Here is an 11,927-nt window from a genome sequence, read left to right as displayed (position 1 = left end):
GGGCTCCCTGCTCGGCGAGGAGCCTGCTTCTCCCTCTGACCCTCCCCCCTCTCATGTGCTCTCTGTCTCTCTCATTCTCTCTGTCTCAGATAAATAAATAAAATCTTTAAAAAAAAAAAAAAAGAGGGGCATTCTAACTCCTCTGAATGCCACAGTCCTTTAGTGTTTGGGCTGTCTGACCCACACCTTCCAGATGTGGACAACAGGGGGCCCATCTTCAACAGGCATTAAAATCATGTTTTTTCATCCTCCCAGGAAAGTTGGGGGTGGTGAGGGGGGGTTGGGCGGCAGGGGAACAGGCCAGCAGCTCAAAGAGACACATTAACATATTTTATTAAGTTTGCCATACAAAGACTATGCCACAGGAAAGAACATCAGAACTGGACAGGCCCATGGAGACCATCCGGACCCCTCTTTTTACAAATGAGGAAAGTGAATGAGGAACACCAGAACAGCATTCTGGACAGCACCGGCCTGTCAGCCCAGTCCTGACACACAGAAACACACAGACGTCGGGCTTCTGGTTTTGAGCCAAGTAGAACCTAAAGACTTGATCCATGTTGACTTTGAATGTTTCTGTGCCCTACAGTACCACATTCTGATGCTTATCTCCTCCTTGAGGCTGCAGGAAGAGCCCTAAAGAAAACACGATGAGTGTCAGGGTCATTCAGAGCCAGAAAAACAGACCGACTGTGGAGAAGAGGGTGCAGAGATCAAGGAGAAGAACTCAATCCCACCCAAGAGAGTCCTGATCACCCCTTCCCCCCAAACAACACACACTCAGACCCCAAAGCCTCAGGGCAAATATGCTTGCCTTCCTGAAGTTCAGATCAGGTTTGAAGGAGGAAGGGAAAGAAGGAGGTAGGAGAAAAAGAGAAAAAGATTTACTTCTGAAATCAACAAGTCCAGTGGGAACACATTTTTCCCAGCACGGAGCAAATCCAAACACCACAAGAGAAGGCTGTAAAACTCTGGTATTAAATCCGTTGTGAGATGTAAAGAAAAACACCAATAATTTAGCAAAATAAATACAATGAGAGTTTCACTGAAATTGATGTAACCCTGTGAAAACAGTTTTTAGGCTCTTGAGTCAAGAAGACGGACGTGTACCTTGCGCTGCATCTTAGGGGAAAACCCTGAGATGCCGGGAGGCTTCCCAGCAGAGAGGAGTCACACGGAACTACCTGGGGCCCTACAGAATCTTTCCACTAAAAGCTACTCCCGGAATGTACATTTCCTTCTCCCAGGAAGACAAGGCTGGCCGGTCAAAGCTGAGGCTCGCTGGCTCTGCCCAGGCCATGACAGGCCGCCGTGTCTGTCCATAGGAGGCCCGGGTCAGCAGGGGCTAAGGGCGGAGCGAGTGGGAAAACAAACAACGTGTTGCAAAGAGCTGAGCCGTGTTTGTGGAGGGAACTTCATTCCCCCAGGCCGCCCTCCCATAGCTGTGGACAGCGGTGCCTCTGGCATCGCCGGGTGAGTCTCCCAACCCAGTGACGGCCTGGATTCTGGGCCAGCTGAGCTCCAGTCTACAGGAGAAGGGAGGCTCTGCTACAGAGAAAAACACTAACTACAGGAATAAGGATACTGCCCTGGCTCTTGCTGGCCGGTTAGTGTCCTCCAGAGGGCTGCGGTGTCCAGAGGAGGTGTTCATCCTCTGTCTGCCCAGCAGACGGGGGACAGGAGTTTGGGAAGAGTGGGACACGTGAACTGCCCAGCCCTGAGTGCAGCCCGGGAGTGGCCAGGAAGTCGAAGTCGGGGCGAAGAGCCTGCGGGGCTGGCGGGCTTCTCCGCAGGCGACAGGTAGCACCAAGAGCAGCATCCGGCTCCTCCCGCTCATGTTTCCACCACTCGGATAAGAGGCAGGGGCTTATCAGGGCTGGGGGGCTTGGATATCCTCACGCTGAAAGAAAGCCGGAAACACTGAGTGCTGCTTGCTGCCCGCCCCGCACGCGGCCACCTCCCGCATCGGCCCCCTCGCGTCCACTTCGAAACACTGACTGTCAGCAGCGTCGAAGAGAAGATATGGGGGGTCATGCCGCTGTCTGGGGGGCAGGGGTGATGGAAACACAGGGACTGAGAAGCGGGTCTAGCTGTGAGTCTTGACTTTTTTCAAAGTCTGGGACCTTTTTGTGAGTCTCTTAGAAACAAAAGGCCCTCTCTCTAGAAATACACACTTGCTACACCTTCATGATTTTTGCAAACAATTGCAGGGGGCCCATCTGTGTCCAGAGGCTGTTCATGGGCCTCCTTGGCGTTGTGCTATCAGGCTCTACTCTGACCTGGTTAGAAAATGGTTCAGGTGGAGAACAGGTCAGATTAGAGACTGTGAGCATAAGCGGGATTTAAAAGAGCCTTGCCCTTGCCTCAGCACTAAAGCTTTCCTTCCCACAGCTCTGTCCCTCTTCCCTCACTTCTCACCAGGCCCCAGCACAGGCACGCCCACTCACCTGCCCAGGTTCTCAGTCTTGGTCCAGGTCTGGGTGCTAAAGTGGCCATGACTGATCTGCTTTTCTATCAGGTGTTCCATCCGGTCATGCATCTCTAAATTCTGTAGTACAAGTTGTGGGGTCAGAGTTGGCCATTTGTGACATTTAACTAGCTCATTCTGGTCTCTGCACCTGTTTGTGCTGCAGTCACCGCCACCCCTACCATGCGTGCCACCACCAGGCTGCCCTCTCCCCCCACCCCTCATCTTCACCACTCCCGACCACCCTCTTCCTCCAGTTCTCGCTCCTGCCTCCTCCCCTCAAGAACTGTGTGCAACACTGATCCTTCCCTGCTGTCCTCCCCAGCTCTCAGGAAAGGCGGAAATTAGACCAAGAAGAACTCGTGAGCTGATCGAGGCCATCACCTTAGCCGTGGAGAAGACAAGACCCCTCCTACAGAACGCCTCCCCCTTCACAGCCCAGCTCCACTGTCACTTCCTCTGCTAAGCCCATGGCACGCGGCTCACACAGGGATGATGTGCCCCTTTAGAGTGGGGACAGGTCTTACCACCGTAACTCCCTGAAGGTTCTCAGAAAACACTGACTCAACTGAACTGCACGTCAACAATCTTCCCAGATACTCACTTCCCAGCAGCAGCCAGACAGGACGAAGAGCCCTCCAGAATCTCTACCTCCCTATGTACAGTCCTATCTTCAAGAGCCTGCTCCCTTCCCAGGGCTGCCCAGTGCACACACCTCTGCTTCCAGGTAGGCGATTTTCTCCTTGAGCTCCTGGATGGTGCTGTCCTTTGACTGGACCACAGCTTTTGAATTCTGGAGCTACAAAGATGTGGGAGAAAATGGGGTTCATTTTGAAATGACTCAGTACACACTTGTCGAACTTCACCCTGCTGCCGGGGAGCCAGCAGAAACATAAGGCAGACTTTTGCACCTCTTACACAACTTGCTTAGCTTTTCTAGAAAAGCCTCATTTCAGTCAATATTGAGCTCTTGGTTATCCCAGGCATGAGGGGAGGGGTTGTGAGAACACCACCCTGATGATCCAAAATCATGGATGGCTCAAAACCCATTCCATTTGATGTTGGGAAATACAAATTATTTATTCATTCAAGAAATATTTGTTGGGGCGCCTGTGGCTCAGGTGGTTGGGCGTCTGCCTTTGGCTCGGGTCATGATCCCAGGGCCCTGGGATTAATCCCCGCGTCGGGGCTCCCTTCTCAGCGGGGAGCCTGCTTCTCCCTCTCCCTCTGTCCCTCCCCTATGCTCTCTCTCTCAAATAAATAAATAAAAATCTAAAAAAGGAAAAGAAAAGAAAAAGAAATATTTGTTGAGTGCTTACTATGTGACAGGCTCTGTTCTAGACACTGGGAAATAGCAGTGAACCAAACAGAAAAATCCTAGTACTCATGGAGCTGACCATGCAGCAAATATGCCCTCCCAGTTAGAGGGTTTTAAGTTCTCAAGACAATTCTGCAAAATGCCATATCCTGAGTACGCTACCCTGAAGCTCAGGTGGGGAAAGGCAGAAAATCTGCCGAGAGGTACAAAGGTTGATAATCTGCACACAGATAAGTGAGTTTATTGTGACTTCATTATTCATTTACCAGCACTCTTCAAAGTGTAAGAGAGACTAACCTTTTCCTTCTTTTCCCATTGGAAAGCAAAGGCAAATGACTAAAACCATAGGGGAAAGATGGGAGAAAAGCAAATCCCAATCACCCAAACCTAGTAATTGGTAGCCATAAATGTTTTAATATAAGGAATATAAGCCAAGCTCCCCAAGAGAGTGAACGGCAAAAGCATGGACTTGACAGGAAAACAGGGCTGGGCTCCATGTGGTGACTTCCCGAGCAGGTGACGCGTGGTAACACGGGCCCTGTTTACCTGCTCTATCATTTGCCGCACTTTCCGCTGCTGGCTCTTCAGCATGTCATCCAAGTGGTGGATCTTCTCCCGCAACCCAGCCACTTCCTTTTCCAGACTGGCAGCCCTGGGCATTAAGACCAGAAAGCTGAGGCGAGGGGAAAAGATGCCTTCTCTACCCAGTCACAGGAAGAACCTTGGGCTTGGGGGCTTCCACGAACTGGATCCCCTCTGCCTGATGCCCCAGTGGTCTGCCATGGGGCGGAGGTGCTCGGGACACCTTGGAACAGCACAGTGGAAGCCTCACTAGAGATCAGCTAGTCTGAACAAGGACATTGCAGCTCAGAGAGGTAAGAATGGATAAGTCATTCTGGAATGCTCTAGAAGGTATAACTAGAACCAATAGGTAGATGTCCAGGGAAGCAGTCCTTATGCTAACACAGGACAGACTTTCTCAGCATCAAAGCTGTCAGAATATGGGGCGCCTGGGGGGCTCGGTTGGTTAAGCAACTGCCTTCGGCTCAGGTCATGATCCTGGAGTCCATGGATCGAGTCCCGCATCGGGCTCCCTGCTCAGCGGGGAGCCTGCTTCTCCCTCTGACCCTCCCCCGTCTCATGCTCTCTCTATCTCATTCTCTCTCAAATAAATAAATAAAATCTTTAAAAAAAAAAAAAAAGCTGTCAGAATGTGGACTGCCTCAGCTGTGATGAGCTCCTCATTCCTGGAAAGATTCAAGTGGGAGCTGGGAGTTTAATACCCAATGCCGTCAAGCTGTTGGAAAGGACTCTGTCAAAGGGAGATAAGATTTACGGGTCCTTAAAGCCTCTTCACACAGGTGTGTTCCTAAGTCTCCTGATTCCCAGACACTGCTATATCCTCTGCATCTTCCAAACTGGGCCAAGATCCCCAGAGGTCCGGCGACTGGGCAGGGTCTCCAGGAGTTCAGACCTCTGAAGGACCGCCGGTGCCCATCACTCTCCGCTCCTGCCTGAGGAAGCAGACAGGCGCTGTTGGAAGGGCAGTGCTCCCGGTGAGGGTGGGGGCGGGGTACAATGCAATCTGAGCCCTGACATCCTCCCTAAGCCTCAAACAATCTAAGAGTCCACCCTCAGCTCTCCAGTGCCCTATTGCTCAGTCTCCTTTTATTTAGAAAATTAACGTTTATGGTGCATAGCCATCGCCTGCCATTCCCAAGCCTCTGGTTTGGATTATCTGGGTCTTCTTTTGTTTCTCCTGCTGCTTCCTCTCAGCCACCTGCCCATGAGCACCACTGCTGAGAAAGAAGGAGTGCTGAGTAATTTAAAACAATTCCGTGATGACGTCGAGCCCAAAAGGAGGTGACAATAAAATGTCTGCATGTCCCATGCCTAGACTGAGGTCATCCCAAAGGAGAGAAGATGCCCCCCACTGACTGCAGGGTCCAAGGGGGCAAGGATCATGTCTGTTGGGGCGGCTGAGTGGCTCAGTCGGTTAAGCGTCTGCCTTTGGCTCAGTTCATGACCCCAGCGTCCTGGGATCGAGTCCCACATCGGGCTCCTTCTGCTCAGCGGGGAGCCTGCTCTCCCTCTCCCTCTGCTGCTCCCCCTGATTGTGTCCTCTCATGCTCTATCTCTGTCAAATAAATACATAAAGTCTTAAAAAAAAAAGGGATCATGTCTGTTAATCTTGCAATGCCTTAGAAGGCCCTCCAGGTGACGTCCGTTGAACTTAAAAAGATCTAACTTACACCACGGAGGGCAGGCCCAGCATGCTGCTGTTAACTTTGATTTACATTTGAGGCCTTATTTATTAGTAGCCAGCAGCATAAACAATTTCCCAAATCTTGACGGTCCCAAATGGCCTACTCTTTGCTCTGCAGGTTTCCCTGGTAGGGCCTCTGATCTCTGATCAGACGGCATCCGTGAAAACCTTGGGGTGGAAGAGGATCCCAGAGACCCCCTGCACGCCGCGGCCGATGCCGGCTCTCAGGTGCGGCAGCTTCCGGTGACAGGAAGTTGAGAATCTCTTCATGACGCCGCTCGCTGTGTTTTTCGAAGCATGACTTGTGAGGAAGTTGTCTGACTGACCCTCAAACACTTTACGGCCGGCCTTGTGTCTGGGGGAGGAACGTGCAGCGCAACACTGCCACGGGGGCATCCGGCGAGCCCTGGCGGCGGGTCCGTCACCAGCTCTCGCCCCACCTCGCTCCAACACCATGCAAGCCTTCTCTTTAGGCTCCTACTCCACGGAAAACGACCTCCTCAGAGATGGCAGCCTCCCAAACAGTCTCTCCCTGGGCGGGACCCCACCCAGAGCAGCCACCCGTGAGTCAGAGCTGGAACTTCCTCCCCAGGCCTGGCCGCACAGAGCTGCAGGCTGCGTGGCCCGCCCTCCCCTCCCTGCACCCCAGCTTCCCGGGGGACGAGGGCCCTTACTTTTCTCGTTCCGTTTGGCAGTCAGTGTTCTTGCTCCGAAGTTCCTCCAGGGCTGTTTCCCCTTCCCTAACCTTCACCAGTAAGGCCTGATGCTCCTGGATGGGCCGAAGGGAAGAAAATCGAGGATAAGGAGGTGGCAAGGGTTTCCGTGTTTGGGGTGAAAGGGGCCCGAGGGCTGGGGCTCAGCCCCTGCTGGGTCTGGGACATCTGCCAACAATCTGCAGCAGGCCAAGCTGGTTTGCTGGGGCGCCCTCCCCTGTCAGGGATAACCCTTCCCACCCTCAGCACACAGAAACTTCCCAGCCTCACCCAGCTATCTGGACAGAGAGCCTGGCCCTGCATTATCCAGGCCCACCTGCCGGCTAGGGCTGCCGGTTCCCGGGAAACCAGGCCCAGTGGCTCCTTAAGAGCAGTCTTGTCTTTTCTCTTTTCTTTTAAGCACACTTCAAAAGCCCATAAAGGGCAGCTCTACAAGAACCCAACTGAAATGGAAATGGGTTCAACTCTAGTTAGCAAGGGCTGAGCTTAGCTGAGAGAAAGACCTCTTGTTCCTTAAAGGCTAAAAGGTTCTCAAAGGTATTTGCTGAGGAAGCTGTGAAGTGTGTTTTTCTGGGGCTGCTCAGAAAAACAGACTACAGTGGTCTCAGTCAGTCCCAGGGACCAGCCCCCCCTCCCCCCCAGCCCCCAGCCCAGGAGTTAGGCCCTGAAGGCAGGACTCCAACAATTACCGCCTGCACGCCTAGCAGGCGCTTCTGGAGCTCTCCCACATCTGCCTCCTTCTGCTCCACTCTGTCCTCCGCTCTCTGAAGGGCCACTTGACTCTGTTCTGCTTCTCTCTGGTACCGGCTGAGTGTGACCTAAGACAGGATGGGGATGGGTGAAGGGGATGGAGGGGAAAGAGCAAACGTGGATAAAAGCCTTAGGAGAGAACCCAGGACCCCGGGCGCAGTGATGGGAGAAGGGAGGTACCCCTCTCTTTCCCATTCACGGTTCTAGGACGACTTGGGAAACTAGCAGGTATCTCCATTTCCAGGGTTCACATAGTTGATCAAGTTCTACTCTATTTTTTTTTTTAAGATTTATTTATTTATTTGAGGGAGAAGGTGTGAGGGCTGGGGGTGGTGGGGAGGGCAGAAGGAGAGGGAGAGAAAGTCTTAAGCAGACTTCACACTGAGTGTAGAGCCGGACACGGGGCTCAATCTCACAACCCTGACATCATGACCTGAGCTGAACCAAGTCAGACACTTAACTGACTGCACCACCCAGGCGCCCTGATCAAGCTCTACTTTAGAGTGACATCTGGAACCCAGAAGCACCTTCCAGATGGTGGACTTCTTCAGCATCCCCCCAAGGCGGCCAGTGCCACCCAAGCTTAACCCAGTACTGTGGCTTTCCTACAAATGCAAATGCAAAGAATCCAGGGGAACACATCTCCACATCCTTCCTTCTGTGTCCCCACTCTTCCTCACCCTCACATCAAGCAATATTGCAGCCTGCAATATAAAGGCCAAAATGGCCTCTGGAAGGGCTACTAAGTACCAGAAGAACTGCTCCACTTCCAAGACGATAAGCCAATTTGGGAAGGATAGAAGCAGAACTGTAGAATGAAAAATTAAGGAAGAACTTGCCTCCCTTCCTCCCACATGCCAACTTCAGGTCTCAGCTTAGATACCCTTCCTTCCAGAAGCCTCCATGCCCGGTGAGGAGTCCTTCCACTGTGTGGCCTTCCCTCTTACAGCACCAAATGGATTTTGCCCAGTCGCTTGTGTGCGCTCCCCAGTGGGCCATTGGCAGGGGCCTTGAGTACCATGACAGGGGCCTTGAGCTCAGCACAGTACCTAGCACACAGTTACTGCTCGCTAACGTCATGAGTGGAATTGGTATTCATCTAGTCCGATCCTCTCCTTTTGCAACTAAAGGTCAACTGATCTCCCCAAGGTACACAGCTAGGGAATAACAGAGCCAATGCTGGAACACAGTGCCTTCATCATCCATCTCAGTTCTTCCCAGCTACCCCACACTGACTCCCCAGTCAGTTACTGAAAAAGAATCCACGGGACCTCTCAAAAGTCCACGCAGCCCTGGGAAAACAGAACACCGAAGAAGCCAGTTTGTCTGACTCCTCCCAAAGTCAGAATCAGGGAAGAGAAAGCACAGCACAGGATGATGTGTGATGGGACACGTCCATGCTGCACACCAGCCCTGTGCAGAGCAGACTCTCCATGAACCCTTCCTGACAGCAGGCTGCTGCTGGGAGAACAGAAAACCCATGCTTACTGGCAGGTTGTGTGCACGGTAATGGACAATCTTGCCCTTGCTACCCCCTGGCTCAGAAAAGTAGATCAGAGAGTCTCATTCATTAGCAAAGACCAAGAAAAGCCTCCGAAGGTCCCATATTAGCCTGGAACAGGCCAGCCCCATGGACAGGAACGTAAAAACAAAACCTCTCATTTCTGTACCTAACACTGCACCCAGGTTGATGTGTACTCAGAGCACAGCGTTAATGGGCCACGGGCTGTCCTCACTCTGCTATGGGATCACAAAGGGAAAAAAACATACTCCTCTGCCACATCTGTCCTTGTTGCTCCAGTCGGCAATGCTCCAAAGGAACCTCTTAGTCATAAAAGGGCGTGCCAACCTACCCCAACAGTGGAAACAGCACCTCTGATTGCAGGCCGGTGCTACTTACCAAGGGCAGCCCCTTCTTAGAAACTGTGGGCAGGTGACTACAGCTGTCAGGGACCTTCTGGCCTTAGGCTTTCATTCTGGACCCTTTTGTCCAAGCACTGAAACCCAGAGCGAGCAGACCCCTCCGTGGATGGCCAAAACCAACCAGTGCTTCATAATGCCTCTCGGTGTAGAAATTTCTTTCCGAAATTCAGAGTCTGGTCAGTGCTACAGTCTCAACCGCCCCTTCCTCCTGCTGTGTACCAAGAAGGTAGGGAACAGCTAGTCACCAAAATGATACATCGTCAACCCAATTATCCAAATTGTGGAATCTGAAACAGATGCGGCAAACTCCTTTACTACACAGCTACTTTGTTCTGAGACCAAACTAATCGCAGTATCACGCTAAGTCCAAACTGCTTAGGATAGGAAAACCCACTTAACTAAATTGATCACTAAGAAAAATATAGGGTATCTTATATTTCTAAAATCCTTCAGAGTAATAAATATACTTACATATCTTACCTCACTCAATTCACACACCACACTTGTAAGATATACTTAAAATGACCCATTTTTACATAATTTGGAACTGATACTTAGGTTAAATTACTTGCTCAAATAATTGGTCATCTCTAAAGGCAACTGATTATCCCTGTGCCTTCTTCCTCCGCCTCAATATCCCTCTCAAAAATTCTCTCTCTTAGTCCCATGGAAGAGAAGCATCAGTCTTCTTCCTACCACCAGCTCCTGGCATGCCTGGGCAGGGCATATCCTATCATTACAAATTTATGACACAGAAATACTTTACATGTGGCTGAACAATAGCAGACAACAGATGGTCAATCTCACACAGAAGCCTAGTGTTTTCCCAGTGTACCTCATTTTATACACAAAGAATTTTCTGGAAAGTATGGCAGACCTCAAACAGTTTTTAATGGGGGGGGGGCTTTCACTCTCTACAGACTTTTGTACTTCTTTAATCTTCCATAATAATTTAGTATTACTTTTGTAACAATAATTGAAATACTCATTCAAGATCACAAAGCTCTGCATAGTAAAATCAAGATTTGACTTCAAGTCCTCTGACTCCATGGGCACAGATCCTTCTACAACCACACTGTTCCGTCCATTCAACTAGTCCACACTTAAGAGGTACCCACCTTACATCTGGCGTTATGCCAGACATGGGGATGCAGGGTGACCTTGACAGCAACAGTCCCTGCCTGCATGGTGCCTAGAGCCCAGTAATTCTTACTGTGGTAAGAGTAATGCCCCCTGAGTTACTTGCTATCCCAGACCAGCACTACCACTCAACTTCAGTAGAAAACCAAGTACCAACCTTTAAACCATGGGCTAGCCTTGAATAGCAAAAACGATACATGTCCAGGAATGCGAAAAGCAGAGAGGAAAGTGCCCAGGCCTCAAAGCCTAGCCTCTCCAGTTGATGGCACACAGCCAGAAAGACATGAAGTCCATGCTACGTCCCTGGCACCTATATCCAGCAGCCTAACCCTTGGGGCACCTTCTCCTCAAATCCCAAATCTCACCTCAAAAGCCACACGATCGGACTGGTGCTGCCGCTCAGCCTCCTGCAGTTTGACAAGCAGGTCCCGCACGGTCTTCCTCAAGCTCTCGACATCTTCGTTTATATAGGCATCTACCTATAGTCAGAGCAGGGAAGAGAAGGGGAAGGCCCTGTGTTTGTATAAGAGAAGGTCCCCCTCGGGGCGCCTGGGTGGCTCAGTCGGTTAAGCGTCTGCCTTCGGCTCAGGTCATGATCCCGAGGTCCTGGGATCGAGCCCCGCATCGGGCTCCCTGCTCAGCGGGAAGCCTGCTTTTCCCTCTCCCACTCCCCCTGCTTGTGTTCCCTCTCTCGCTCTCTCTTTCTGTCAAATAAGTAAATAAAATCTTAAAAAAAGAATTACCATTAAAAAAAGAGAGAGAGAGGGTCCCCCGCAACACACACTTGGGCCCTCTCGTCCAGACCACCCTCACATCCCTCAGGGGGAGAGTTAGTCTTGGGCACCCAGGTGCTCTGAGTTATTCACGTGAACACACTCTTTCTTCATATCCTAAGGAACTCAACTAGCCTCAAATCGCTGAATGATTTTAGGACAAACTCAATTATTTTTATACAGGTATCAACTGATTAACAGGTATGCTTATCCCATCCTCACCTGCGGGTCCTGCTTCCATCAGACTAGAGTTCTCTGAGAGCAGGGGCCGTGTTCCCCTTTAGACTACAGTGCCCCAAGGGCAGGGACTGTGCCACACCCACTACGAGGGGTGCATCCCAAAGGCACATCTTTTGGTCTTCTCTGCATCTAGCACAGAGATCAGCATGTAGAGGGTTACTGATGGACAGGCAGGTTTAGAGCAAAAGCACCCATGACTCCAGGAATCTGTTTCGATGTGAGAAAAGGTGTCTTCATCGAGGTTACGAGTCTCTCTACAGACACACCCAATGGTGGGTTGGTGGTTAGCGCTGAGCTGGCATGTGGGGTCTTGCCCCCACCTCTGCCGCACAGGTAC

The 11,927-nt window shown here is 51.2% G+C and overlaps 1 protein-coding gene across 1 annotated transcript; it reads right to left on the bottom strand.

The window, feature by feature from the left end:
- Positions 1-308: 308 nt before the first annotated feature.
- On the bottom strand, positions 309-11,056 carry TUFT1 (tuftelin 1; the record flags this gene model as incomplete). The annotated part of the gene is made up of 7 exons (XM_081810895.1): positions 309-1,900; positions 2,448-2,548; positions 3,183-3,266; positions 4,332-4,437; positions 6,726-6,820; positions 7,454-7,582; positions 10,943-11,056. Coding segments are annotated over 7 exons (696 nt in total), but the record flags the coding sequence as incomplete, so codon positions are not given.
- Positions 11,057-11,927: the final 871 nt, after the last annotated feature.

Source organism: Leptonychotes weddellii, unplaced genomic scaffold (genome assembly GCF_054177405.1).
Source record: "Leptonychotes weddellii isolate Sample4059 unplaced genomic scaffold, ASM5417740v2 HiC_scaffold_4217, whole genome shotgun sequence".
NCBI lineage: Eukaryota > Metazoa > Chordata > Mammalia > Carnivora > Phocidae > Leptonychotes > Leptonychotes weddellii.
This window is presented reverse-complemented; position numbering and strand designations above follow the sequence as displayed.